This window comes from Aulonocara sp. 'chitande type north' Nkhata Bay, linkage group LG5 (assembly GCF_057382095.1).
Source record: "Aulonocara sp. 'chitande type north' Nkhata Bay isolate Kocher_YH1m ecotype deep benthic linkage group LG5, A_spYH_male_GT1.1, whole genome shotgun sequence".
NCBI classification, from domain to species: Eukaryota; Metazoa; Chordata; class Actinopteri; order Cichliformes; family Cichlidae; genus Aulonocara; species Aulonocara sp. 'chitande type north' Nkhata Bay.
In genome coordinates this window covers 46,923,190-46,949,425 of record NC_141348.1, presented here as the reverse complement: position 1 = coordinate 46,949,425, position 26,236 = coordinate 46,923,190, and the positions used below count along the sequence as shown (strand labels likewise).

Here is a 26,236-nt window from a genome sequence, read left to right as displayed (position 1 = left end):
TCAACCGGTGATCCATGGACAGGAAGTCTGGACTGGCTCTCCGTTTAAAAGGTCATCGTTTCTGAGTTTTACTTTAACAGGCAGTGCAGAAACTGGTTTTAGCCGGTGGTGAGCAGACTTGTCCAGCTCTAACAGAAGAAACACTGCATGAGTAGTGTTGCAGATCAAGTGCAATTCATCAGCCACACCCGTTAACTGTGCAGGACTCCTCTGATGATCGTCTAGGCAGAATGAATAGATTCAGAAATATACTGCAGGAATTAGTTTCTGAACCATTGAAAAATGCGGTCGTTTTTCACAAGTTTTAACCTTTACTGTTAAAATGTTAACTTTTGAATACTTGTTTTATTTAAGCAATTTAGCAAGAGCATCAGATAATAAGAATATCATAATTAAATCACCTAAATTTGATCTTAACCTCACTGATCTACTCTTGGTTGATGCTGATTTCTGATATCTGTCTTGAGATGAAAGGTAGAGTAAAAAAGAAGTGCGTCATGGTCACAGCTGCAGTCCTCTCCGGGTCTCGCCTGATGAAGTTCAAATGGGGAAGTAGTGACTCGGTACAAAGTCCCCCAAATTCTGTCAGACAGCCAACACAGCAGAAATGAGCTAAGACAAAGCCAAAAACTGCAATTCTTTCAGTGTTTAGGCAGTTAATCTTCTCGTGCTCCTATTTTTGACTGAACTCCAATCTTCAGAGGAAGAACCGCCCCCCAAAACTTTTTCTTTTATTCATTTTCTCACATGCATGACTTGTTTACTTTGTGAGACACATCTATCGACACACATACTTACAGCTACGCCCCCTCCAGTCTGCTAGCTGTGCATTCTCCTGCACTGAGAAAACAGGTGGGCTGCAGAGGGAGAGATATTTTAGTGCTACAAATGAAAACACTGCAAGCAGCGAGTAAGGAAATTCTGTACGATGTCAGCACAACTGATTTACAAAGACATGAAAAAGTCTTTTCACTCTACGTTTTTCTATTTTAATCATCTATGGCTCTAAGAAAAGAACAAATATGTAAATATTAATGACAACACTGACCCCATTTTCATTACTGGACTTTATTAGAATGACACTAGTAAAATGTGTAAAAGGTTGGTTCAAACCTTTGTGTACAGCAAAGATCAGAGATTTGGGAACACTGCAGTAAAATGTATTTTGGCTGAATTGTGACATGGATCATTTATTTGCATTTGTTCAAAGAAAAAGTACCACGTAATTTCTAACATCCAGTTCTTAATTGTTGAACGAGACAACTCGTTTCTTCTCACTGTACTGAGAACAGTCTTTAAACCAAATGTGCAACAAAGTAGTCTGAAGCAGCTTGATTTTCAGTTTCTCACTTTACATCACACAAAAGCCACAGTGGAAAAAAACAACAACCACATATCAGCAGTACAAAATCCTTCTTGTAATAAAATAAAGGAAAATGGATTGAAATGACATGACAATTAATACTTTTTAAATAACACGTAGAAAAGATTTCTCTTTGTAAACAGACCAAAGGTATGACTTAATACGGAATGCTATTTACGATTCCATTTGGTTATTTAGAATTATTCTGACATAATAAAATATAGAAATTTTAACCTGCATCTATGATATGCTGGAAGAAAAGCAGTGCCAAAAGACGACAACGTGCATCTCAAACCTATTATAAAAGCAGTTTGTAGTGTTGCATATTTAAGATATAGTATATTAAAATATATTAAGATCTTGGTGTAATTTTTGATCCCCTCTTTTCCAGCACACCCGTTCACATTGAAATTACATTAGTGACGTTAGTTAAGACTCAAATGAAGTAAGACTCCGTGCACCTTATTACAGTAGCTAATCATGCACTTACCAAGTCAGACTGTGACACTGACTGTTGCTAAATTTTTCTTCCACACACTTTTGTTAAGAAATCATGTGAAGAAGAAAATCTTCACACACACAATAGAAAATATGTTGTTCTGCTCTAGAAAATCTGTCACATTTGATTGTTTATTTAACTCAACATGGAAGCTATGTTTTTCCCCAAACAGATGACTCGTGACTGCAAAGCAGTATAAAAAATTATTTCCCATTTATGATTGGAAAAGCGAACTCAAGCCATTTCAGTTCACAGGCTCCAGCCACATTTCACTCCATCCACACTTCTGCCCTGCCGGCTCTCTGCCATCTGGCTGTGATAGACCCGTGAGTCCACAGTGGGCTAATGGTCGGAGAACCCTGGCATGGGAAAGGGCCTGGCAAAAGCTTCAACACGGTGGCGCAGATCTGCGATGCGAGCCACAGTTTCTGGGTCCTGAAGAAGGAAGTTCTTGAAGTCCTGGAGCTTTCCTGCAAACAACAACAGAAAAGAGAAATGCTCAGATGTTTATTCTTAGCTTCCTCTGTTTCACTACCACTGGAGATTTTGTCTTCTCTCATGCAGCAATTTTAAAGACCGTGCACTATATTTGACTTTATAAATTCACTAATGCTATTACAGTTAATAATGAACAGTTTCAAACTGTGCTTTGGTAAAAAGAATTTCAACATGTTTTAGGCATCCACTGAGCTACAGATTAATCTGCCCCCCTCCTCACAGCAGGCTCACCTGTCTTTTTCTTGACATCCAAGGCAATCTTGAAACCCTCATCCATGAACTCGACAACTTGCACAAAGTCAGCTTCTTTGAACTGTCTCGAGGTCAGGGCTGGAGCACCTGACAGAGAAGAACACATCACTTAAGCTTGAAATACACTTCCCATTGTTCTTTTCCAGTTTAGATCTTTTAATTCCTGTTCTTGTGTTTTCCCCCTAATTTTGCTTTATAGTCTTTAAAAAAAATAGCATAGAGTGGGAGCTTCTTAAAAGGTCAGTAAATAACCTATACAGGCTTGAGATGTGTCAAAACTACAACCGATCACCACATCAGATCCAGAAATTTCATTGCACTGTTGTGTCTGTATCGTTCTATTCTGTCTGGTGTTGCACTGTCTTTGCACATTGCACTTTATGTAGTCCTGTGTTGATTGTCTGTTATATGTCATATGCAGCACCATGGCCTTGGAGGAACGTTGTCTCGTTTCACTGTGTACTGTACCACTGCACATGGTTGGAATGACGATAAAGCCACTTGACTTGAGATGGGGGAGATTTAAATTAAGATTTCAAATGAATATACAGGGAAGCACGTGGTTTCTAATCCTTAATAAGTATGACCACCTCCTGGTGTGTGTCCAGCAAACACAGTGTGATGTGAAGCTGTTTCTCACCAAGTCTGAGGCCACCAGGCGTCAGGGCGCTCTTGTCTCCGGGGCAGGTATTCTTATTGGCGGTGATTGACGCAAGCTCGAGCACCCTCTCAGCTCGAGCACCATCAATACCCTTAGGTCGCAGGTCCACGAGGACCAGGTGGTTGTCGGTCCCACCTGGAACAGCCAGTTTTCAATAAATAGGAGGAAAATAAGTCACCCGTACATTACACGAGATTAAGGGAAAAAATACGCTAGGAATGTGTTTTACTGGTACGATCTTCCACTCTTACCAGTTATTTGGCTAAAAATATTTACTAAGGGATTAAAGAAAGGTGTATGTACACACTGCAGAGTATATAAACTGAAGGCTATACATCAAAACAAACAAATATCATTTTTGGATTTGTGCTTTTTTTCTTGTTGTGTAATTTACATTTTGTTACAGGACATTTTAGATGAATTTTCAGTGTTAAATGCTCCGTGCTGAGTAAAGAAGTGCATGCTAGATTACCTGATACCAGAGTGTAGCCTTTGCTGAGAAGAGCTGCAGCCATAGCCTTGGCATTCTTTAGCACCTGGTCAATATACTCCTTAAACAGGGGAGACTGTGCCTGGACACACAGAACCAAAAGTGTACAGTAAGTTAGCCTTTACATTTGGCTCTGTAATACCCTACTCCAGGGGTAGACAACTCCAGGTCTCGATGGCCGATGTCCTGCAGGTTTTAGATCTCACCCTGAGTCAACACACCTGAATGATATGATTAATTCATTACCAGGCCTCTGGAGAACTTCAGGACATGTTGAGGAGGAAATTTGGCCATTTGAATCAGCTGTGTTGGATCAAGGACACATCTAAAACCTGCAGGACACCGGCCCTCGAGGCCTGAGTTGTCTACCCCTGCACTATTCCCTTTACTGACTGAAGTTTATGCAACATGTTCTTAAGCTCCTCAGCTTTAAGTCTTGAAAACAAAACACCAACAGATCCAAGTTTGCAGTTCGGTATTTGTGTGTTGTGCAGACCTGTCTGAGTGCCACTGCTACACCAGCAATGGCATGGTTATGAGGTCCACCCTGTAGGGAGGGGAAGACAGAAAAGTTGATCCTGTCCTCGAGGTCGTACATGATTTCCTTTCCCTTTTTGTCAACTGAGCGAACACCCTTCCGATAGAAGATGAGACCAGCCCTGGACAGAACAGAATCTTTTACTGATGAAGCAATTTTACAATTTTTACTCAGCAATTTGATTTTTGTTCCCACCCGTGTCTCTTACAGTTTGACCTTACCTTGCTCCACGGAGGGACTTGTGCGTGGTGGAGGTGACCAGGTCAGCATGTTCAAAGGGCGAGGGGATGGCTTTGGCTGCCACCAGGCCACTAATATGAGCCATGTCAGCAAGCAGGTAGGCATTGATGTTGGTGCACAGCTGGAAGAAAAAGAGGCAGGATGAGGGAACAGTTATAAAATTAAGACTAACATGTATACACATGTGGCAGGAAAGTTCCATTGTTCTGTGGTTTACAAAAGCGTTTAATTAGCCCTAAAAGGTGAGGTGAAAATACATTCTCTTTTCCATCTGCATTAGATTCAGATGGTTTTTGGCCCTTCTTATACATTTGTCCTCTATTTTAAGGTGACAGAGGACCAAGCTGTCACCTCAAAAAAGCTGATTAAGTTTTAAATACAAACACAAAGCTGATCCATCGTTTTGATACAGGATAACAAGAAGAAGAAAAGTGAAGCACACAACAGAACAGAAAAAGACGGGGTGAACACGGGGTGAACTGAGAATGCAGAGAGTTCTCTGTGCACCTTCTTGATGCAGGCATAGTCAATGAGCCGGGCATAGGCACTGGTGCCAGCGATGATGAGCTTGGGCCGGAACAGCTTGGCCGTCATCTCCATCTGGTCGTAGTCTATAAGTCCTGTTGCAGTCTGCAGTAAAGAAGGCAGATAGAGGAAATGGCCTTGGCTGGTCAATGATTACGTTTCAGAAAACACAGTTTGCAAGGACAGCACTGAACCCGTTATAAACATCTTACTGTAACATACTGAAAACTGGACTTTCTTAGCATTTGCTGGCTTATTGACTTTTGGAAGACTTCTCACACTGACATTGATAAGACATAAAAAAAATACATCAGTATATCCCAGCTAATCATTCGACACTGGTATAAACGGGTGTCAGTAGATATCAGTAGAAAGCTTTTCTACTTACATTTAGCTTGTAAGGCATTGACTCAAAGTAGATTGAGGTTGCAGAGATTCTTTTCACATCAGACATGTAGCCGTGAGTCAGACTGGAGTAAAACAAACAAACAAACAAACAATATATACATAAAGAATAAAACAGAAAAATCAGATTTATGAATTTTAAAAAAAAAAGGGGGGGGGGGGGGGTACAGCAAAAATACAGCAACAGTGAATACTAACTGTCCACCATCAGGCAGGTCCAGGCCCATGATACGATCGTGGGGATTGAGTACAGCGGTGTAACTGGCAAAGTTGGCAGGAGAGCCAGAGTACGGTTGGACGTTGACGCCCCACTGAGCTGGATCCAGGTCAAAGGCCTCCAGAGCTCGCTTCTGACAGAGCAGCTCAATTTGGTCAACCACTTCTGCTCCACCATAATACCTGAGGGTGGAGATGGAAACATGAACTACTGTGAATAACCTGCTAATTTCAGCTTTTTGTTAGAATTTAAACCTACAGTGATTAATTGTTTGGCCACAACGCACAATAGTTCCTTTTAGGCCAATGTGGCGAACTGTTGTTTATGTGCATTCCCAGCAAACACAGCAAATAAATATCATTCAAATCTGATGTAAATCCAGCGTTCAGTCTTATGTGTTTTTGTTACAGTCAGCTCCCGATGAAAACTGCTTATACACCCGACAACAATCTCCAGCTACTTGCTGTCTATTTGTCTGTTGCTTGAGATTCAGCAGGTAGAACATATTGGGGGAAAAAAAATAAACACTATGACAGGTATACATTATGGTAAAATATTTCCTCCATAGTGTAGACTGATCGGTATAAGCAAAGCCTTTAAGTACAGCACTAATTCTGTACTATCATTTGCAGTCATTACTTATCTGAAGGAAATAACAGAAAATTCATTAACTGAAAATAATATCAATCATGTTAATAAACAGAGGTGTAGCTGAATAAAAACCTACCTTTTTCCTGGGTAGCCTTCAGAGTATTTGTTGTTAAGACAGGAGCCGAGAGCTTCCAGAGCAGCGCGGCTGCAGAAATTCTGCAATGAAAACACACACAAGCGAACACTCAGATTAATGGCACGAGTGGACAGATGGGACAACGACAGAAAATTAAAGTCTGCGAAGTGATGGTGGGAAATTTTTCCCTGATGAAAAGCAATCAGTGTAATACTGTCTCTCTGTGTTAGCCCTACGACAGACTGGCAGAGCTCTGTCCAGGCTGTCTCTCACATCCTACGGTAGCTCAGATTGGCTCCGCCTCTCCACAAGTCTGAACTGAACAAGAGGAAGAAAATGGATGGGTGGATATTATTATATTAATATCTGCAGAAAAAGGTTTTTGTTTAGTTTTTTTTAATCAAATCATCCATTTTTTCTTCACCTCCCATGGAAGTATAGCTCAGATTATTTTGGTTTGTTTTCCTGGGAGTTTCTATTCATGGGTCAACGTGTGTTATTAAAACTACAAGACCCAGATTTACCTGCAAACATGCTCATCCAGTTCTGACATTCTCACACAGACTTTCATACATCTCCTCCTACATGTACTCACTTGACAAGTTAACACTGTCCTTGTGCCCCACTGTACAGCCAAAACAAACAGCACCAAACAGAACAAGTTGCTGCGCTCAGACTTAATTGGATTCCATCTTTTTCAGGCCTAACTGAAATAGTGAAAGCTTTACCAAATTCAGAGGTCCAAAACAGCCCTAAATATGACAGATTTGGTTGTCTAAAATAAAAAAAATTTATGTGTGGCTACTGCAGGCACAATGTGAGCTCCAATTTAAACAAAAATGCTGATAAAGTAATCTACTCTGCACAGAAACTTGATAAAACTGTTGTCAGTGGATGATATGAACAGCACCTCCCTTGTCACTGGTAGAACAAAAGATAAAAGCAGGGCCGATTCAAATAAACTGTGCTTGGTGTGAAATGAAAAATGTTACTATTCAAAAGAACAGACAAGGTTTTATCTTCCATTTCTTCTTCGCCACAGTAGTTGCAGCCCTGGCTGTGTAACATGTCTCTCTTGTATATCGTCACACTGGTCAGTAACAGCATCTGACATAAAATGAACACAGATAAATAAAGTCTGAATTCTGCCTCTCTGAATGGGGTGGTGGTCGTGGTGTGTTGTTATTCAAATGCTTCACCTGGAAGCTAACAGCTTTCTACAGCATCCGTCTGTCACGCCAACTGCTGTGCATATATTGTGTGTACACATGTGGAAAACTGTACGTCTTCTCATCGGAGGAATGTCTGTCTGAGCTGTACTGTGATGTGACTTGCAGAGTGAGCTGGGGAGGAGGCAGAATGAAGATATCAGCTTTATCTCACACTACAGTGGTCAGGCTTTGTGTTGAGAGGGGGCTGACATACTCCACTGAACTGTGGCGAAGAAGGAACAGGAGGAGAGAGAAGGAACAGCAGAAGATAAAACCTCGTCTGCTCTTCTGAATAGTAAAATGTTTTGTTTTCCAGCCTTGGAATGAAAACAAAGAGCTGCCCAAATCTTTCTGATAACTGAGCTAGTCTCGCTTACAACAAGCAGAGTTTCTTATAAGTGTTTTTACTATTAAAGAAGTCAAGTTTGAATGACTTCCAGCTTACTGTGGGCAGTTCCTCAGTGAGTGAATAATGAATTAACAGGAAGCTGGATATGAATTTATTCCTAACAAAACCATTTCTGCATTAACATAAAAGGTGTGTGCCGACTTATTCTGACTTTCAATATATGTTTATATTCATGTTAATCCACTTATTGTGCAGCCTATTCCATCCCCACTAGGGCAGGGCAATATGGCCAAAAATATTTATCACGATATATTTTTGAAAATTTACAATAACGATATAACTGACGATATAATTGACACTAGACAAAATACTTTACAACTCCACAAGTTTATTAGTGCAAAAAACCCCATCAATGTATTTTCACTTAAACAAGCAGATGGTTTTTTTATGTGCATTAAAGTTATATAAAAATTTAACAGTGCAAATGCAAATTCCTTGCTGACAGTTTAGCCAAAAGTAATTTCCAGTGGAAATTGGATGACATATCCTCAGCATAACCATGTATAATATCCACAAAAGGTTATACACATACGGTAATATTATGTTGAAGCACAGTACGTATCACTCCACGAGGCTCCTGACTACGGTAGCCGCAGTGCTCCGACAATCAAGCGGTGCGGCTTCGTAGCTTAGCAAAGTCGTACTAAAACATTTTTGACAGATTTTTGAGCGCCGTGTACCACATAAAATCAGTTCGGTAATAACGGCGGCCCACTTGCATGCTCTACCAAAAATTGTGCTTTGGTGTGTATCTGACGGACAAACACCAAACCAGTTCCACACCACTGAAGTTGCAGCATTTTTACAAACCAATTGTGCTTCATCCGTTTCATTCAATGATCCGCTTTCGCCCTTCTTATTCTCCGTCGCCGCCATGCTTTTTCCACCATGTGCTTATGAAAACAAAGGCACTGCGCATGCACGTTTTACCCATATTCTATCGTGATATTTCCTTTTCTTATCGTTGCCCAACGTTATACCGGTATTATCGTGAACGGCATGATATGGCCCAGACCTAATCCCCACTATAATTTGTTAACTAAATATACACTAAAAGAAAAAAAAAAAAAAAAAAAGGCTTATACAAAAGCACTTAAATTTACATTTCTAAGATCTAGTACCTCAGATGCAATGAGCTCCAAACCACGGCACTGCCTGTCCTTCTCCTTCTGCAGCAGATTCCACATCTCGGGGTCATCCTGAGCCAGGCTCTCCTGACCCGTCCAAGGACGATCTTCATCCGCTGCACGGGTGGCAGCGTGAGACTGGTGGGCACGTGCACTGAGACAAACAGGGACTCGCTGGCACAGCGGCTGTGGGTGGAAGACGAGTTGGGAATATGAGGAAAGAAAATACAGAAAGGAAAAGGTTTGATTTAGAGTTTGTCAGCTTTACACAGATATCGCAGTTACAGTAGAAATGTTTTCTAAAACTGTGTCATTGCACCAAACTGGGTCATGAGTTGCCAGAGTGTGAGAGTGTGCGTGTGTGTGTCCATCATCCTGCAGCTAACAGATGGTTGTATTGGATTTCCAGGTACAACTATTGTATATTTCCCACCTAATCATGTCGTTCTCTTTGTAGCCTGCTGAAAGCTTATCATCTCAAAGTTGAGAAATCAAATTAGTTTGACTTGGTAGCCACAGATCATGGTGCAGTTAAAGTCCCTGTCATCTCCTAAAGTTGCTGAATTTTCATGGACATTTGTCAGTTTTTGGTCACCATGCTGCTGCTAGCTGTCCTATTACAAAGAACATCAATTCTCTAGTCTTTATTTGATCATTTCATATATTTAAAGTGTGATTCTAATTTGTCCTGTACAAATTAGGAGACATTTGCCTCCTTTCAACTACTGCGCTTCCCTTACACTCTAATGCAGCCTGGTATAATTAGAAGCTGGCGTGTTTTCGTGATATCAATAATCAGCATGGTTGTTCAATTATGCCTCTATCAGCACTTCTATAAACTGGGACCGACTTTTACAGCCTCAGTGTACCAGAAGGAGGCATATAGAGAACAGATTCAGCACTTCCTGCTTATCTAATCTGGACTGACCATGCTTCATCATGTGAGATGTTGCAGAATTAAGTCATTTGTGATTACTTGCGTTGCATTTTTGTTTTCAGTCTTCATGTATGTCAGGTGTGGGGAATGGCCCATCAAGCATTTCCTGATTTTTAAAGTGCTTATGATGTCATGTCTGACATCATCAGGTTAAACCAAGAGGAGGGGTTTCTTTTACCATAAGTTTGTTTTAGGATAAAAAGGATTTGTTGAATGTTTTTACTTATATAGAGCCATCTAGTTGTATAAATGTGTCAATCAGAAGAGTGGGGAGCTTTATGTAGCTCTCAGTCATTTGAGTTTTAGATTCCCCAGCTCAAGCTACTGGTACTGGCTAGACCAGTGGTCAGCAACCCCTGTATTTGATTAGTGTTAGTTTTTTTGTTTTTTTAAGTTCAAAATTGGAAGGTTATTGTGATCTTGAAATATTATAATAAAATTATATTTTATTAATTTTCGTCGCTCAAAATAAGCGTCACACTTCACATCAGAAAGCCACTCTCATTCAGAATCACAAATGGAGTGATACTAAGAACCTTCCAAGATGTTCCTTTACTCCAATGTCCTGTTATATTTTATGAAGCAAAGAGCAGATTAATTTTAGGATTTAAATCCTCGGAAAAACTTTAAAATGCTTAAATCACAAAATTAATTTCCCTGACAGAAAGACGTCGTCGTCGTGGACAAATCTCAACGCTATCCTCTGAAAAAGTCAAGTGTAGGAAAAAAAGTACACACAGAAATATTTTTCAATTTGAAATCACATGCCCTGACCACAAGACAAACCCTGTCCTGTGAGTCCATTAAAACTTTAATCAAGATGCACACCAAAATAATTAAATTCAACAAGAACAGCGTGAGTGCATGTGAACCACTCAGTTTCATGAAAAACGTCAAAAACACCAACAGCAGCGACTTTTAAAACCAGCTCTGAAAACATGAGATTTAGACTCAAACTTTCTGAGAAACTACATGAAAGTTCGGGAAAATGTTGAGTCAGCTTTGTTATGCATTCAGTATGTGATTCAGTTTTTCAGCATACCCAATCAACTTTGGGAATGTGGAAGTCTAGTACACTGTCCTCACTGTTCAATGACCCGATTTTAATTTGAATATATGATAAATTTGCACTGGAACGTTACAAAGACAATCTTTAAGAAATTAAGACAAAAACCTGATTTCTTGTTCATAAAAGGAGCCAAAATCTACATGAAAAGCTTATTTTCCCCATGTTGGATTATGGTAGTGTGATTTATAAGCATGCCTCTGCCTCCACTCTTAAGCCCTTGGATACAGTTTACTATTCTGCAGTCAGGTTTATTACTGCTGATTTTTATAGCGCTCATCACTGCATCTTTTACGGGGGAGGAAAAACAAACAAACAGCCCAACCAGATAAAATAACAACAGATGATATAGATAGCTGTATGTTATTGTCAACACATTATTAGGACGTTTTAAACCACGCCTGTATCTGGGGCATCCCAAACTTGTTCATATCAATGTAATTCACTGGAAGTCTGTACTAAGCTTGGAAAAATCTTTTTTCCTGTTCATTAAAAATCTGGGACTCTTGATAAAATAATTAATCATTTATAAAATGTTACTCAGCACTAAACTTTTGGTGAATTTATAATGATATTTTTAAACCATTTAGCTTCTTTTTTAATCTACACCAAATATCTGGATCCTGTCTCCTTATTAATTTACATTTGTATATGTTTTTTTTTTTTTATCTGATCTTTTTTATCCTGATTATGTTACAGTTTAGCATGTTTAGTTTGTATCCTCTTTTCTTATTTTAAATACCAAGCTTGTGATAACATTTTTGTAAAGTATTTATGACAGCAGTAAATACTGATGAGGATAAAGAGTCAAACAGCTGCTGGTGTGACTGAAACAATGACTTTTACTTTTCAAGGTGGACAAAACACCCACGTGTGTTACATAATTACCCCCGTGTAGAACATTTGGTGTTAGTGCTTTCTTGGTGCTCTCACCAAAACCTATGAGGCCCATTTAGCACTTTGAACATTATTTGGACCAAAACCAGCTTCTTCAAGTGTTGAATATTATCATCCGTTAACCTGTGCTTGCATTATCTGCAAACTGTTATCGGGATCAGGGCTCGACTTCACTCGACTTTATTAAAGCCCCTGTCAGCATGAAAGCCACTCATTAACCAGCTAAAAATACCTACAGCTTTTTCCCTTTTGGATAAAGTGGTGTAACACTAACAGACAAAGTTACCAAACCTACAGTGTGCCCCTCAACTTCTTCAAGTAGGCCAAAACCCAAAAAGGGTTTATATTTATGACTTTCCAAGCATACTGAACTAGCTTTGAATATACTGGGTTATTTTCAAAGCTTGTTGATATGAATATAATACTACAAAATAAATTAAACAAAGTGCGGCTTTAAAATTAATTATTCAGCATCTTTTTTCATGATCAAAACCTAATTTGTTTTTATATTTATTGCATATATTATTTAAACTCTTATTCCATTTCAAAGGCAGACGATACACGGTTCAACACCACTGCATGCATTCTTCCCTTCTGATCATCTATCAAGCTGTGCGGATGACACAAAAACACACATGTATGTCCACGCATCAACAACTCTAAGCATGAAAACACATCCCTGCCGCACACGCTCTCACTGAATATCATATCTTTAAATATGGTTCATGTGCCCCCTTATTAAAAACCATACACTTTAAATCCCTGTAGTTTGTTGCAGTTTGTCAACATGATGAAACTGAGCAGTCGCTGTTGCATCATCACGTGGACCCAGTTGCGTTCACCGAACTTAACCACTGGCAGCTAGCTTCCCGGTGGCGAGCAAACAAGCCTCGAGTTTGAAATGAAATGCATAAAGGACAGAAAGCAAACAGCTAGCGGTTTGTTGCATTCGCTAAATATAAACTGCACACTTGAGCTGCAGTAAGAAACATAACCCCACCAAGCCTGTGAATTGGTAAAGAGTAAACTCTGTCGTTAGCAAACAGCCAACCACGCAGAAATACGAGCTTAGTAACCCAACCGAAAACAACACCGGGGGCAAAACAGCGTAGAAATAGATTTAACGGCACAGTTACCCGTGTGAGCTGTCTCAGAGCGAATAGCAGCATGTTTCCAGGTGTAAGACCAGACGAAGAAGCAGCGCACACACAGCTGGTACGGTCGAAAAGGCTGTTTGAGAGACGGTTGGTTACGCTCGTCCTACCGAAGGGGTCGATGGGAAGTGTAGGCACATTGTTTTGAGGACGACACATAAACTAGCGACGTCCCTGCAGCGTTCACTCTGCTGTTTCTTTGCTTGCACACACTCTGTCCGTTTCAGGTTAGGTTTCTCTTATTCAGCGTTACATTTTGAAAATATCTATGTCTGCTAAATATAGCGGAGCATGTGTGACTTCTTTAATGGTGGCATGGAAGTCCAGCTCTTAAAGGCATAAAAACACTGCTCAAAAAATAATAATAAAGGGAACACTTAAACAACACAATGTAACTCCAAGTCAGTCACACTTCTGTGAAATCAAACCTTCCACTTAGGAAGCAACACTGATTGAAAATCAGTTTCACATGCTGGTGCAAATGGAACAGACAACAGGTGAAATCACCGATAAATGAGTGGTTCTGCAGGTGGTGACCACAGACCACTTCTCAGTACCTATGTTTTCTGACTGATGTTTTGGTGACTTTTGAATGTTGGCGGTGATTTCACTCTAGTGGCAGCATGAGACGGAATCTACAACCCACACAACTGACTCAGGTAGTGCAGCTCATCCAGGATGGCACATCAATGAGCTGTGGCAAAAAGTCTGCTCAAACGGTCAGAAACAGACTCCATGAGGGCACAACGTCCACAGGTGGGGGTTGTGCTTACAGCCCAGCACTGTACAGGACGTTTAGCATTTGCCAGAGAACACCAAGAATAGCAACTTCGCCACTGGCGCTCTGTGCTCTTCACAGATGACAGCAGGTACACATTGAGCACATGTGACAGTTCTCCACGGTGTCTGGAGGCAGCATGGAGAATATTCTGCTGCCTGCAACATCTTCCAGCATAACTGGTTTGGCAGTGCGTCAGTAATTGTGTGGGGTGGAATTTCTTTGGGGGACCGCACAGCCCTCCATGTGCTTGCTAGAGGTAGCCTGACTGCCATTAGGTACCAAGATGAGATCCTCAGACCCCTGATGAGACCATATGCTGGTGCAGTTGGGCCTGCAAGACAATGCGAGACCTCATGTGGCTGGAGTGTGTCAGCAGTTCTTGAGAGACGAAAGCATTGATGGTATGGACTGGCCCGCCTGTTCCCCGGACCTGAATCCAATTGAGCACATCTGGGACATCATGTCTCGCTCCATCCACCAACATCACGTTACACCAGACTGGCCATGAGTTGGTGGATGCTTTAGTCCAGGTCTGGGAGGAGATCCCTCAGGAGACCATCCGCCACCTCATCTGGAGCATGCTCAGGCATTGTAGGGAGGTCATACAGGCACGTGGAGGCCACACACATGACTGAGCCTCATTTTGACTTGTTTTATGGACTTTATATCAAAGTTGGATCAGCCTGTATTGTGTTTTTTCTGTTTTTATTTTGACTCCAAATCCAGACCTCCATGGGTTGCTAAATTTGATTTCCATTGATCATTAAAAAAAACCCCAAAAAACCAACAATAACAACAAAAAAACCCTTTTAATTTTGCTGGCCGCAGATTCAACTATGTAAAGGACAAAGTATTTCATATAAATATTTCATTCATTCAGATCTAGGATGTATTATTTTTGTGTTCCCTTTATTTATTTATTTATTTATTTATTTTGAGCAGTGTATTTACACAATAATAAGATAAGCCAAACTTAGGAACTTTAACATTTAACACAACCCATAAATGTAAATTAGTAGCTTGATTATGTAGTAAAAGAAGAAAACGTTCCTTTAATTTTTAATCACAGTATGTAATTGAGTCAGTTAAAGCTCCGGGATATGGATCTGGTATAGCACAGAGGGTTGTAGATCAGTTTCAGCTGCTTGGGTGTTCATGAGATTTATAACAGGTCACCAGTTGTGCAACATAGACACAACCCCCAATACAGGAATGGTTTCACAAGTGGAGGCCGCTGACATTTTCCCCTCATCTTTTCTGGCTGTTTTTTCACCAGTTTTGCTTTTAGCTTGGGTCTGTGTCACTACTGGTAGCATGAGGCAACCTGGACCGTACAGAGGTTGCTCAGGTAGCTCCTCCAGGATGAATGCATCAATCAAGCCAGCAAATCTTCTGGCCAATGACAGGCACGCATACAAACATGTGGGGTCCTTACAAACTACTGATTACTATTTTGAATTGCTGGAATGAAATGTGGGCAAAATGAAATTTTTTGGGGGGGTGCCTTTATATTGAGCCCTCTGTAGCTTGATTTTTTTTTTTTTAATCAAATAATAATGTGGCAAACTTTCATTCCTAATACATCACCCAGGCCATATCAATACAGATATCCAGCTTTTTTATGCAATGTATAAACTGTTTCCCTGCAATGCTAATAGGGATTTGAATTATCTCCTGTTTTTATTGGAAATAACACATGCAAGGATGGCAGTGCTTTCTGAAGACAAGTAGCACATATCGTTCAGTGAAGGGATTTAATGATGGGCTTAAGTCCCATCAAAGACAGGATTTCACCGTCTAATCCAAGATAATAACTTCTCTTTGCAGTCTGCAACAAACTCAAGCCCGAGGCGGACAATGTGATGTGTGCGGACAATGTGTAGACATGTGATTCCAACACTAGAGGGAGTCAAAGGTTTAATTGTCGTTCAATGTTTTACTTTCTCTGTAAATTAATTTTTGTCCAGTAATTCTTTATGTCCAAGTGAAATTTAAGTCATAATTTGAAATGTTTTCGACAAACTGCATGTATGTGCGTGTGTTGGACTGATACAAAGAAATGAGACAAAGTATATTTATTATTTTAATCCAGCTGTTGGCATTTGCAGTAGTTGTATACAAACAATATAAAATCCCTTGTTTAAAATGAGCCAAAAAATAAGAGCACTTGTTGCCCAATTGACTTAATCTCGAGTTGCAAAGAATTTTTAAATGTTGTTTCTCAAAGCAGAAACAAAACATTTCAATAGTTAAGGGAAGCACAACTGTTCATGACAAGACTTGGTACATTTTTCATCTTATTTGGACAAAGGGAAAATAATTCAAGGTTTGCCTCAAGCTGGACTTTTTCCAGTTACAACTTTAGCATGTGCATTATAATAGAAAAATTATTAGAAAGTTTATGGACCAAAGACTTTTTTTTTTTTAAGTTTTGTTTATAAAATGAGTATGAACCTTTGGTTTTGAGCTTACATATTTACGCTGTCTGGAAATTATTATAAAATCCATCACTCTGAGCAGATATGATGAAACAATAGTTAACCCAAAGAAAGAAACTGAACTGAATGCAAGAAAAAGTGTTGAGGAAGAAGAGTACCACAGGAAGAAAAAGTACTGGAAGATCTGGACTGTATGGAATCCATTATTCTATGACAGAAAGGCTGAGGTTTACACATTTAATCTACATATACATTTATAAATGTAGGAGTAACAATATTAAACTTGATTGTGCATGAAAGGTTTAGAAATCTGAAAGGCAATCATGAAAGATAATCCTGCTTATACTAAGAATTTCTGCAGCATTTACACAACCAAATACATATTTACATAAAAAATGCTTTTTAATGACAGATATCAAAGCATGATGGCTTAAGTGTGCTGGGGCTACTCTCAGTGCTCTGATAGCTACATCCTTACACTGCACTGATTAGTGCTTCTGGCTCTGATGTCATGTGTACATGTCCTGGTCCACCTCCTATCATTTAAATATTATTCCCGTGGCAATCAGATTGCTGTTTATGAACACATCCAGTTCTCCCAGCACTGCAATCTGAGAACTGAATATGTTCTGCTAAAGATTGTTTTCATCTTATGTGTGGTCAGTTAGCCTGAGGTGCATGTGTGAGACAGGAGCCCAGTCTGATGGGAAAGGAAGCATCTATGAGAGGAGGGATGGCAAAATGGCAAAGCACAGAGCTTCAGAAACAAAAAACAAACAAACAAACAAAAACAAACAATGGGGGGGCTGGCTGAATTTATCCCTTTGCTAAAGAAGAGATAAGATTAAAGAGAGCGTAATATAAGCTACAAATTCAACATGAAGTGTGGTGACTTATGTGTTTAATTGCAATCCCACTATCAAGTAAGACCGTTCTTTACGTGTGATAAATGTTAGTGTAATGCCATTCCCATTTTAAGGAAATCAAATGGTGATTTTTCTAGTCTAACATTTTAATCCAACTGAGCCTTCAATGCCCAAGGTCTCAAATACGAGATGGAAACATATTTCTCCCTCAGTCCTCAAAATTTATAGTGTCTGTTGCATTGCATCTGTCACCACCTCTCCTGCCTGAAGCCTCTAAAAGCTTCTGCATCTGCAGTAAGGTGCCCTTTTTAAAGCCCCAAATGTCCAAATACAATATCCACCAAGGCCACTTTACTCCACCAATTTAGAAACTATTGCCATTTATTTGGTGAAAGTCCACCTGCATCATGTTAATACCACTGCTGGCTAATCGAGCCAAGCTCTCTGCAGATAAGGTTTCCATGGTAACGATGGTGTGCTGGTCATTTGCTGAAACCGCTCCGGTGCCGGCTTCTGTTCCTGCTGCAGGCGAAGCAGCGTCAGGTGAGACTGTGGTGGCGGCGTTGCTGCTGGTAACAGTTGGCGGTTTCTTGTTCATATGGGTCTTGACGTGCTTTGAGAGGTGGTCGCTGCGCATGAAGCGTTTGGGACATTCTGTGCACGCAAACTTTTTCTCACCTGAAGAAAGGTAAACAAAAATAAATAAATGCATGTGATAATATCAGACTTTTTGCTGCACAGTCAATGATCCATTTGAGATATGGTAATAGTTGACCCATTGGAGTCAGTCTGTGTGAGCAACCATTTACACTTCTTAATAAAAAGAAGTTTAAACCAGAAACATCTCAACTTTTTCTACCTGTTACTATCTGTGTTCTGGGAATCTCTGTGCTCCTGTACTGATGCTGGTAAACACTGACCTATTCAATCAAGCATGCTGGTGCTGGCGTACACTGTAAAATTACACCCCATTTAATGTGGCAAACACCTATCACACATTGGCTTATTCGGTTTTCACACAGTGAACTCTGGGACATTTTCCAACTTGTAGCACATTTTGTGAGATAGGCCACCTTGGGGCACGACTGTTACACCTGCCGTATTCTAGCATCAATGTTGGATATCTGCACTCACGTGCATTTTCAGTCAATGTCTAGAATAGTTAAAGGCTGCACTGAATTCCTCTGATCTTCACTGTTTTCGCATTAAAGAATAAAAGTGAACTTTCCCCACAGCAGACACATTTGGGAAAAGAGGGCTGTTAATAATAAAACAATGTTGGCTCAGTTCAACTCAGTCATCCCTGCAAGCCATGACAAGTGACTCCGCACAATAACAGGGCCTGAAACTAAAATACGCCAGTTAAACTTATACAATAAAACTAAGTCATCACTTATACCTGTGTGTGTCCTCTTATGGCGCTGAAGCTCATCTGAACGGGTAAATCGTTTGCCGCAGTAAGACCAGTTACAGACAAAGGGACGCTCTCCCGTGTGCCAGCGAAGGTGGGCTCTGAGGTGGGATGTCTTGCCGTAGATCTTCCCGCAGCCAGTGATGTGACATATGTGCTGCTTCTTTTTAGTCGGATCACTGCTTGATGCAATAACCACAAATCATGAGCGTGAGAGAAATTAAAAACAAGTGATATTCAAATAGGTCTCTGTTTAAAAGATTGTGAAAAAACAAGTTTGCTTCAACTTTTTTGTGTAGTTCAGTTTTATAGCTAACAACAACGACTGATTGTTGAATAAATACATGTAAAAAGGAAAATAACATTTAGACAGGAAGACTGCCATAACAGGGCTCTGTAACATACCGTCCTTCTCCATCCTTGCAGAAGGGGCAGGTACATGCTTCTCTACGGTTACGTCGCCCTTGAGGTGGTGGGCTTATATCCTCTTCATCCATAGCTGTATTTTCATCCAAACTTTCTCCACCCGTCTGTAACGGCTGCTCTCCTGTAGCAACGGAAAAGAAAAATGCTAAAGTCTGACATAACATACAAAGTTTATCTAGTGCTTCATTAAACAGCTGCTGCTCTAAAAGCTTAAACCAGTTAAATTTTTACATGTTAGAGATCTAAAATACAGCTCTATAATTTCTGATCCAAAAACCATAGGGTTGAAGAGCTATGCGCTTTCTTCTCATAGCTCCTTATTGGCATAAAACCAAAACAAACAGTACTAATCCAATGTTAGTACAACTTGTTTTCTAAATAAGCTACATTTTCAGTAACAATGACAACTTTAGTCATCTGGTCTTTATCCATTATGCTTAAGTAACTTTAATGACAGAGTAAAATGTAGAAAAATGAGCCATTAACTAAAACAAGTCTAAACAAAGCCTGCTGCAAATGTAACTGCTGGGAGGCATACGATTTCACAACACTGTTAACAGACTCAGCGATTCTTTACAAACAGGGGAATTTGATAACATCTAGCCCGACAAACATGCAGACATACTGGGAGGAGCTGCCAGTGGCCAAACTTGGAAAAAAAAAAAAGGGTAAAAAGAAAAAAAGAAGGGAGGGGTGCAGTTACACCCTTGCTATAACAGAGAAGTCGTGGCTGACCCACAATTGCATGTAATGGGACCAGCACGTGGAGGTACGTAGGGTCAGAGGGGAAACAAAAGCTTTAACAGGAACACAACCATGTGAAGTGGCCTAACGAGGTCAGAAAAGCACTGAACAAGCCAGACTGGTTCAACCAGTATAATTCACTACGTAGGTAAGAGGTGAAGGAATCAATCCAAAGATACAAGATAAAGAGGGAAAGAAAAACAGAAAGTAAATCTAATCTTCCAGGGTAACCATTGTTTACTAAACCCAACTGCAAGTCACATACTTTACAATTACCATGTACACCAAATTCTTTAACTACCAATTAAACAGAAATTCTAACAAACACAAAAAGTTGTTTGTGTTTAGATAGAATCTAAAATTATTTATGAAAACTAAATGGTCCAAAGAAAAGCATCTAATACGAATGAAAGTCAGATCAACAGGTCTTAAACACACCAACTGCTGATATAGTAACCTGCATGTTATAATAGATGAAAATATTATGCATGCATTTTAACGCTGAATATTAACAGTTAATGAAAATCAGGCCACTGGCTGACCTGCTGTGCTGGCGATGGTGATGGGCAGCTGGTGCATCTGCAGCCCGGACCCCCCGAGGCTGTTAAGATTTATGGTCTGGATCCCTGGGATCTGCACGGTGTTGACGGGTACTCCTCCAGCTGTAGCTGTTCCCTGAGCCTGGCCGAGCTGGGGAAGGGACTGCACGGGTGCCAGTGTGATCTGCGCTCCCGTCGGATTCTGGATCTGAATGGTCTGCCAGGTCACTTGGCCGTTGGGGGCGACGGTGCGCAGCAGGATAGCCCCTGTGTTTGGCATGATTTGAAGATTTTGAAGCCCTTCCTGGCTGAGTGTTGGAGTAAACACTTGACCGCCTGTGGCTGCAACAGTACCGGCCTGGATGGTTTGGAGTTGCGCTCCACCTTGGATAACCTGCTGAGGCTGGATGAGGATTTGCTGTGGCTGCACCCTGTCTCTGTTGTCTGGCTGTATTGGGATACCCAGAGAAGAGGCCATGTTTTGCTGAAAAGTCCCTGTCACAGCTCCATTGCTGTTCTGCTTTTGGGTAACTCCATAAGAAGAGGTCGTCTGTGTAGTGACAGTGGAAGCACTGGTCATGTAGCCGGACTCGCTGTTGGAAGACACTGGCTGTTGTTGCTGCTGCTGCATGAGCTGGTTTCCCACTGCTTCTCCTCCACCATTGGTATCCCCCCCTGCAGCACCAGCAGTGACGGGTAACAAAGTGATGTTTCCATTTAGAGACACAGGCATATTTGCCAAGAACTGGGGCTGGTTTTGTAACAAACCATTGCCTAAACTTATGTTTTGTATGGGTATGGCTCCCTGAATGAGACTGGGCATGGTTATGATGTTTCCTGCTGCACCGGCTCTGTTACTCGCAGTTATGATCTGTTGGCCATTGGGAGAAGACACTATCTGAAACTGCTGGCCTGGTCCTGCTGCGGCAGGCACAGCAGACTCCTGCTGAGCATGTGTAAAATGCAGCGTCTGGCCATCCACTGTCTGAAACTGTGGAATGACCTGGTACTGGATGTTAGGCATCATACCTGATATAGTGGTAAGGACCTGCTGACCCTGCATTGACGGCGCCTGAGCAACTACAAAGGGCTGTTGTTGCTGCTGCTGACCCTGAGAGCTTACAGCTGGCGACAGCACCTGCCTGTTCTTGTTGAGGTCTCCTCCTGACATCACTCCTGAGGAATCTGTGGTGACTGTGTTGGAGCCTGAGGATGCTTGAACACTGAGAGGGTTTACCTGCCAGCTGTTGGCACTGGAGGTAAAAACAGCCTGGTTTAGGTCCAGTTGTTGCTGCTGATTCTGTTGGTGCTGGTCGGCAGGGGAATCGTTCTCTCCTGGGGTGTCAATGCGACTGCATGTGGCTGCCAACAAGGCGAGTGGTGACGGCTGCTGTGAGTCCTGGAAAAAGAATAAATGAAGGAGTACTTAGAAAGTAGAAATATAAGAAATGCAATGTAGAGTTACAAAAAAAAAAAAAAAGTAACAGCTGCCAAAATATCAGGATGTTCAAGTAAAGCTGGATACTTGCATGTGATTGAAAGAATACATAATAAAGTTTAGGTGAAGAAGAGAGTGCAGGCAGGGGAGCAGGTGGAGATGAGTGTCTGGGGTGGTTTGTGACAGCAAGAGTGAAGATGGTGCCGCTAACTCAAAGGCAGAAGATGGGACTGGACGTGGCAGAGCTGCATACACACTGGAAGTCAATCGCTTGTCGCTGCTTTAAAGCGGACGGCTGGTCACTTGTGGACATTCCACGCTTCTGTTGCCTAGGTAACTCTCTAACGCATTTACCATCAGGTCATGTGCCAATCAGTTGCATTCTTCACTTTCACTTGTAGTCTTGTCCGTGGGTTACCTCAGGTCCCACCCACTTCCTATTGCTTGCGGTTATTTCGCTCATAGTCACCTGAACCCGTGGAATATCATCCACTTTCTGTGGTTTCTAGTCATCCGGACACTGTGAATCACTTCTAGTATGCACGCTGCTTTCAAGTTTCATTGGGCGTGACCAGTAGGGATGGGTTTAGAAATAATATTGGGGGAAAAGTCAGGTGGAGTGAGAGAGAATGTTACAGAGGCGAGCCCAAGATGGTGGACATGCACAGATGAGGAAAAATTGATATATTGGAAAAGGATGCTGAAGACTGAGCTGCCAGGCAGGAGGAAAAGAGGAAGACCACAGAGATTTAGTGAAGGAGGACATACAGAGGGTTGGTAGAGGATGAGGATGTTAGAGATGGGCTGAGATGGTGGTGGATATTTCGCTGTGGCATCCCCTAAACAAGAGGAAGTGTAGCCTGGTTTGGAAAGCCCAGTAACACAGTAAAATGTAAATATTGTCCCACTTTGTCCAACTCACTTTGAATCAGAAAATTACAAATTACAGAGTGAATTTTTAGAGTTTATTTTTTCCTTCCTTGCACATGATTCAGAGCATTTACGATACAAGATTAAATGGTTTAAAATGTCTATTAAAATTATTTTCCAAATTAATTTTCTGATTTAAAAAAATGCAAGTGATGTGGTAGATTAATTAAAAAGAAGAAGAGGGACCTCTTTTCTGGATGTCAGAAATACACACTCCACTACTAACAAGAACTTCATTAATAAAATTAACCCACTTTCTTGCCCTTTCCAGGGGAGTGGGCATCAAAGTGAGGGGGTGTGGGCAGGGGGTATGGGAGGGACCACATTTTTGTGGAGTTGCGGCGGGCTTGGCTTCCCCTCCCCCCAAACCCACCCATCTCCCTCCCACACTTTTAGTTTGCCCTATAAACTGACTCACTCCGCTAGCCACCCCCTCCAAGGCCAGCCAAATGGGCCGAGCGAAATACACACGAAGTGCCGGGGTTTAACGGGAACACCCCGTGTGGGCGACTTTTACCTGCCCATTCCCCACCCCGGTAACATGTGCTCTGGGGAGAAAATCAACAACCCTCACAGACCCCGACACAAACGAGCCATAGAAGCGATCAAACAGATGGGAAGTGCACATGAGTTCAGTCTGGCAGTATCTCCAGTGGATGTGTCCCGTAACCTACTTGTGAATTTGTGTTTCGCTTTTGACTGAAGCCTCCACCGCTCTCCACAGCGGCCATTTCACCCTGCTGCTGATCTGCGGAAGAAGAGTTTTTGTAAGAGTACATCTCCTTAAAGCACTTCACAAGAAAAAAAAACATCACACATCGAAACTTACTACTGCGTGTAATAAATAGGACGGAACACACGGAACAGCACAGGCCACGAACACACAATAAAAAGGGTGTTTTTCGGGGCCGCTGTGGGGCGATTCAGACAAGAAGTGCAAGAAAATCTAAGTGCTCACAGGGCCAGCTACATGCTAAGCTAACGTGAACTCACAAGTAAAGTATGAGCTGAAGTGAACGAAATGTTTTCAGCCACCGCTGTAAGTACAACTAGCTGTGAGCTCACATCAGTTGCACGGAGTTAAGTGACACTATCTGCTTACCTATTAATTTAAGTCCAAAAGTAAAGTTACAAGTGACCAGTTGGTTAATTGTTGTTAGCCGTGTATTTAAAAATTAGCGGGTTTGTAACCTTAGTTGGTCACTTTTTTAAAAAAACAACTCGGCATTTCGTTATCGGCACACGCCACATTTACGACACGGAACACATTGAAAACAACGTACTTCCACTCTACTCCTTACTGTTCAGTTATCGGTTCGTCCACAACATGCCAGTGAGTTTAAAAAGTTCACTTACTGCTCATAATTTGAAGACGGGAGGAGTTTCGCTGCTCTTTTTTCTGCTTGACAACTTTTCACAACTTCACACTAACTTGACGCCCCCCCTTCTTTGAAGGAGAACAGTGGGTGCGTTCGATTTATGAACGCGGCAGCCTACCCACGTCGGGGAGAACACGCGGTATAGGTTTTTAACAGGCTTATCGGAGAAAGTATTGACGAGGAAGTCATTAAATGAAAGTAGCTCCCCTATACAGCTCAAGTCCAATTCCAGTTACGTTTAATTCAAACATCTATGACCTAATTATTATCCCTTTTAGTTCTTAGTACAATATTCTTCGGTAGAAAGTATTTATCTAATATCAAAAATACAAGAATACGAGTGGAAAAATATCCCAGTCGAAATAGGTAACCATATATTCAACAATGGGCGTTTTGCCATATTAAAAATTAAACTCACCCCCTGTTCGCTGCACTATCGCACTGTTCCCATGAATAAAAGAAGCACACCCTTTTAAGAGCCTCTTTTGAGCAATCGCTTCTTTTCTCCAATGGAGAAGGGCGTTTCTGCCAACGAGTATCAGTCGGACAATGTAATTGGGCTAGAGGCAGAAGACTGGGCGGAACCAAGCACTGTAGGTTGTACCCCTGAGTATGATTGACGTTTGGTTATCTTTTTCCGCTTAAAAGACGCCATGAGTAAACAGTTCTCGGAATATGGGCGATCGCCTTTATTCGGTCAGATACTTGAGCCTGTGTTGTCCATCTGAGACATTAAGGCTCGTGTATTGGTTTGAAAACGGAGGTGGGAAAGGAGGAAGGCCGCATGGGTATTTAAGTCTTGCCTCCGTGGCCACTGGCCACTCCCTGGTGGCGCCCGGTGGGTCGGGAAACGGCAAGGAGGCGGGAGGAGTTGGCCAGGGTGGCGGTGAAGATTTCCCCATCACACGCACACACTGGCTATGAACCGCGCGGGGAGGAGAAAATGGCTCGCCTGTGGGAGGGCTTGTATTATTAGGATTCGTGAGGGGGCTGTCAATACGGCAGCACATGTGCCCGTGTAAACAGGAGAGAGAGGGTGGAGCCCATCCCCAGGCCAGTCCTGCAGCCACCCACCTCTGTGTGAACTCCATCACTGACACTTCTTCAATTAGACGCAGATATGAATACTTCTACCGACACACATTGATGCATGCATGACACCACCACACTCTGAACTGATCTAGCAGCACTAACTGAAGCATTCATGTAGTCTGGAAATAAATGGAGTGATACGATACCGTTAAAGAGAGGCTTTTCATCATATACTTTACTATGCAGACAATCATAACATCAGCTTTTTGTCCAGTATTAGCCCAGAAAGTAACATCACTACAGCATTTCATAAAATACAGTACTGTCCTTACAACAGATAAATAAAACTACAGCCTACATGCAAAATATCTGAAAAACTTGTAAATGTGGACCCACAGTTATTTTCAGAAACCATTGCTCCTGCGTTTCAATGGCACAGTTTGTTTTTTTAAATTAACAGTTTCTACATTAAGTGATTTTTTGTGAATATTTAAAGGAAAATACTAGATATGCATCATAGTGGAAAATGTTAACATTTATTTAAAACATGACTTTTACAGCTTTTTACCTGTAGGTGATTATTAAAAAGTAAGAATAATCAAATAAAAAATGTTATTTATTAATCAGGTGACAAATGTTGATTAATAAATAGCCTAAATCAGGGGTGGGCAATTCATTTTAAGGTTATAATAAAATTAAATAAATACTGGGCAGAACTGAGTTCAACTCATTCGTATCTTTACTGGTTTCATTAAATGACGCTTATTTTCACATTTTTTGTACTTTACTGCATGGATAGTCCTGATTTCTGAATACTCTAAATCCCAGGACTGCCCTCTTCTGACAAGAGACCTCTGATGTTGTGCGAGGAATCTGCAGGGTTACAGCTTCTTACAGCTCCTCTTACCACCACGATTACTTTGAGCTATTCCTCCACATCTGCTCCAGTTGTTCCTTCTGGTAGTTCTCTGTCTCCTCATGCTCCTTCCCAATGTTGCTGTCTACTGGTATTACCACAGTCATCACTATGTCTGGT

At 41.3% G+C, this 26,236-nt stretch overlaps 2 protein-coding genes across 5 annotated transcripts; both read right to left on the bottom strand.

Moving 5' to 3' along the window:
• Positions 1 to 1,052: 1,052 nt before the first annotated feature.
• LOC147331521 (serine hydroxymethyltransferase, mitochondrial-like) lies at positions 1,053 to 13,414 on the bottom strand. The gene is made up of 12 exons (XM_086293924.1): positions 13,199 to 13,414; positions 9,157 to 9,348; positions 6,416 to 6,495; positions 5,670 to 5,870; positions 5,455 to 5,536; positions 5,049 to 5,171; positions 4,523 to 4,662; positions 4,260 to 4,422; positions 3,746 to 3,845; positions 3,253 to 3,408; positions 2,592 to 2,699; positions 1,053 to 2,332 (listed from the first exon to the last, which is right to left on the bottom strand). The coding sequence occupies exons 1-12, from the start codon at positions 13,373 to 13,375 to the stop codon at positions 2,205 to 2,207; spliced, it is 1,650 nt and encodes a 549-aa protein (XP_086150050.1). The 5' UTR covers positions 13,376 to 13,414; the 3' UTR covers positions 1,053 to 2,204.
• Positions 13,415 to 16,057: 2,643 nt separating this feature from the next.
• Positions 16,058 to 24,238, bottom strand: LOC147331520 (transcription factor Sp1-like). Of its 4 annotated transcripts, none has more exons than XM_086293920.1 (6): positions 24,146 to 24,238; positions 23,464 to 23,537; positions 20,425 to 21,820; positions 19,118 to 19,259; positions 18,701 to 18,894; positions 16,058 to 17,979 (listed from the first exon to the last, which is right to left on the bottom strand). In XM_086293920.1, the coding sequence occupies exons 1-6, from the start codon at positions 24,150 to 24,152 to the stop codon at positions 17,666 to 17,668; spliced, it is 2,127 nt and encodes a 708-aa protein (XP_086150046.1). In that variant the 5' UTR covers positions 24,153 to 24,238; the 3' UTR covers positions 16,058 to 17,665. The 4 variants fall into 4 exon arrangements, with proteins under 4 accessions (XP_086150046.1, XP_086150047.1, XP_086150049.1 ...); XM_086293921.1 differs by having other exon boundaries at positions 18,701 to 18,891; XM_086293923.1 differs by having other exon boundaries at positions 24,091 to 24,146.
• Between the last annotated feature and the right edge of the window lie 1,998 nt (positions 24,239 to 26,236).

What these genes read in the sequence shown, in the direction of transcription:
- LOC147331521 (XM_086293924.1), bottom strand. Translation starts at nt 13,375, where the DNA reads ATGTGTCGTCCTCAAAACAATGTGCCTACACTTCCCATCGACCCCTTC. An exon ending in GAAGGCTACCCAGGAAAAAG is followed by an intron (nt 5,871 to 6,415) that starts GTAGGTTTTTAT and finishes CTCCACCCTCAG; the next exon opens with GTATTATGGTGGAGCAGAAG. An exon ending in ACTATGCCTGCATCAAGAAG is followed by an intron (nt 4,663 to 5,048) that starts GTGCACAGAGAA and finishes TTTTTCTTCCAG; the next exon opens with CTGTGCACCAACATCAATGC.
- LOC147331520 (XM_086293920.1), bottom strand. An exon ending in CACCATCGCCAGCACAGCAG is followed by an intron (nt 19,260 to 20,424) that starts GTCAGCCAGTGG and finishes CCGTTGCTACAG; the next exon opens with GAGAGCAGCCGTTACAGACG. An exon ending in TGCAAGGATGGAGAAGGACG is followed by an intron (nt 18,895 to 19,117) that starts GTATGTTACAGA and finishes TATTGCATCAAG; the next exon opens with CAGTGATCCGACTAAAAAGA.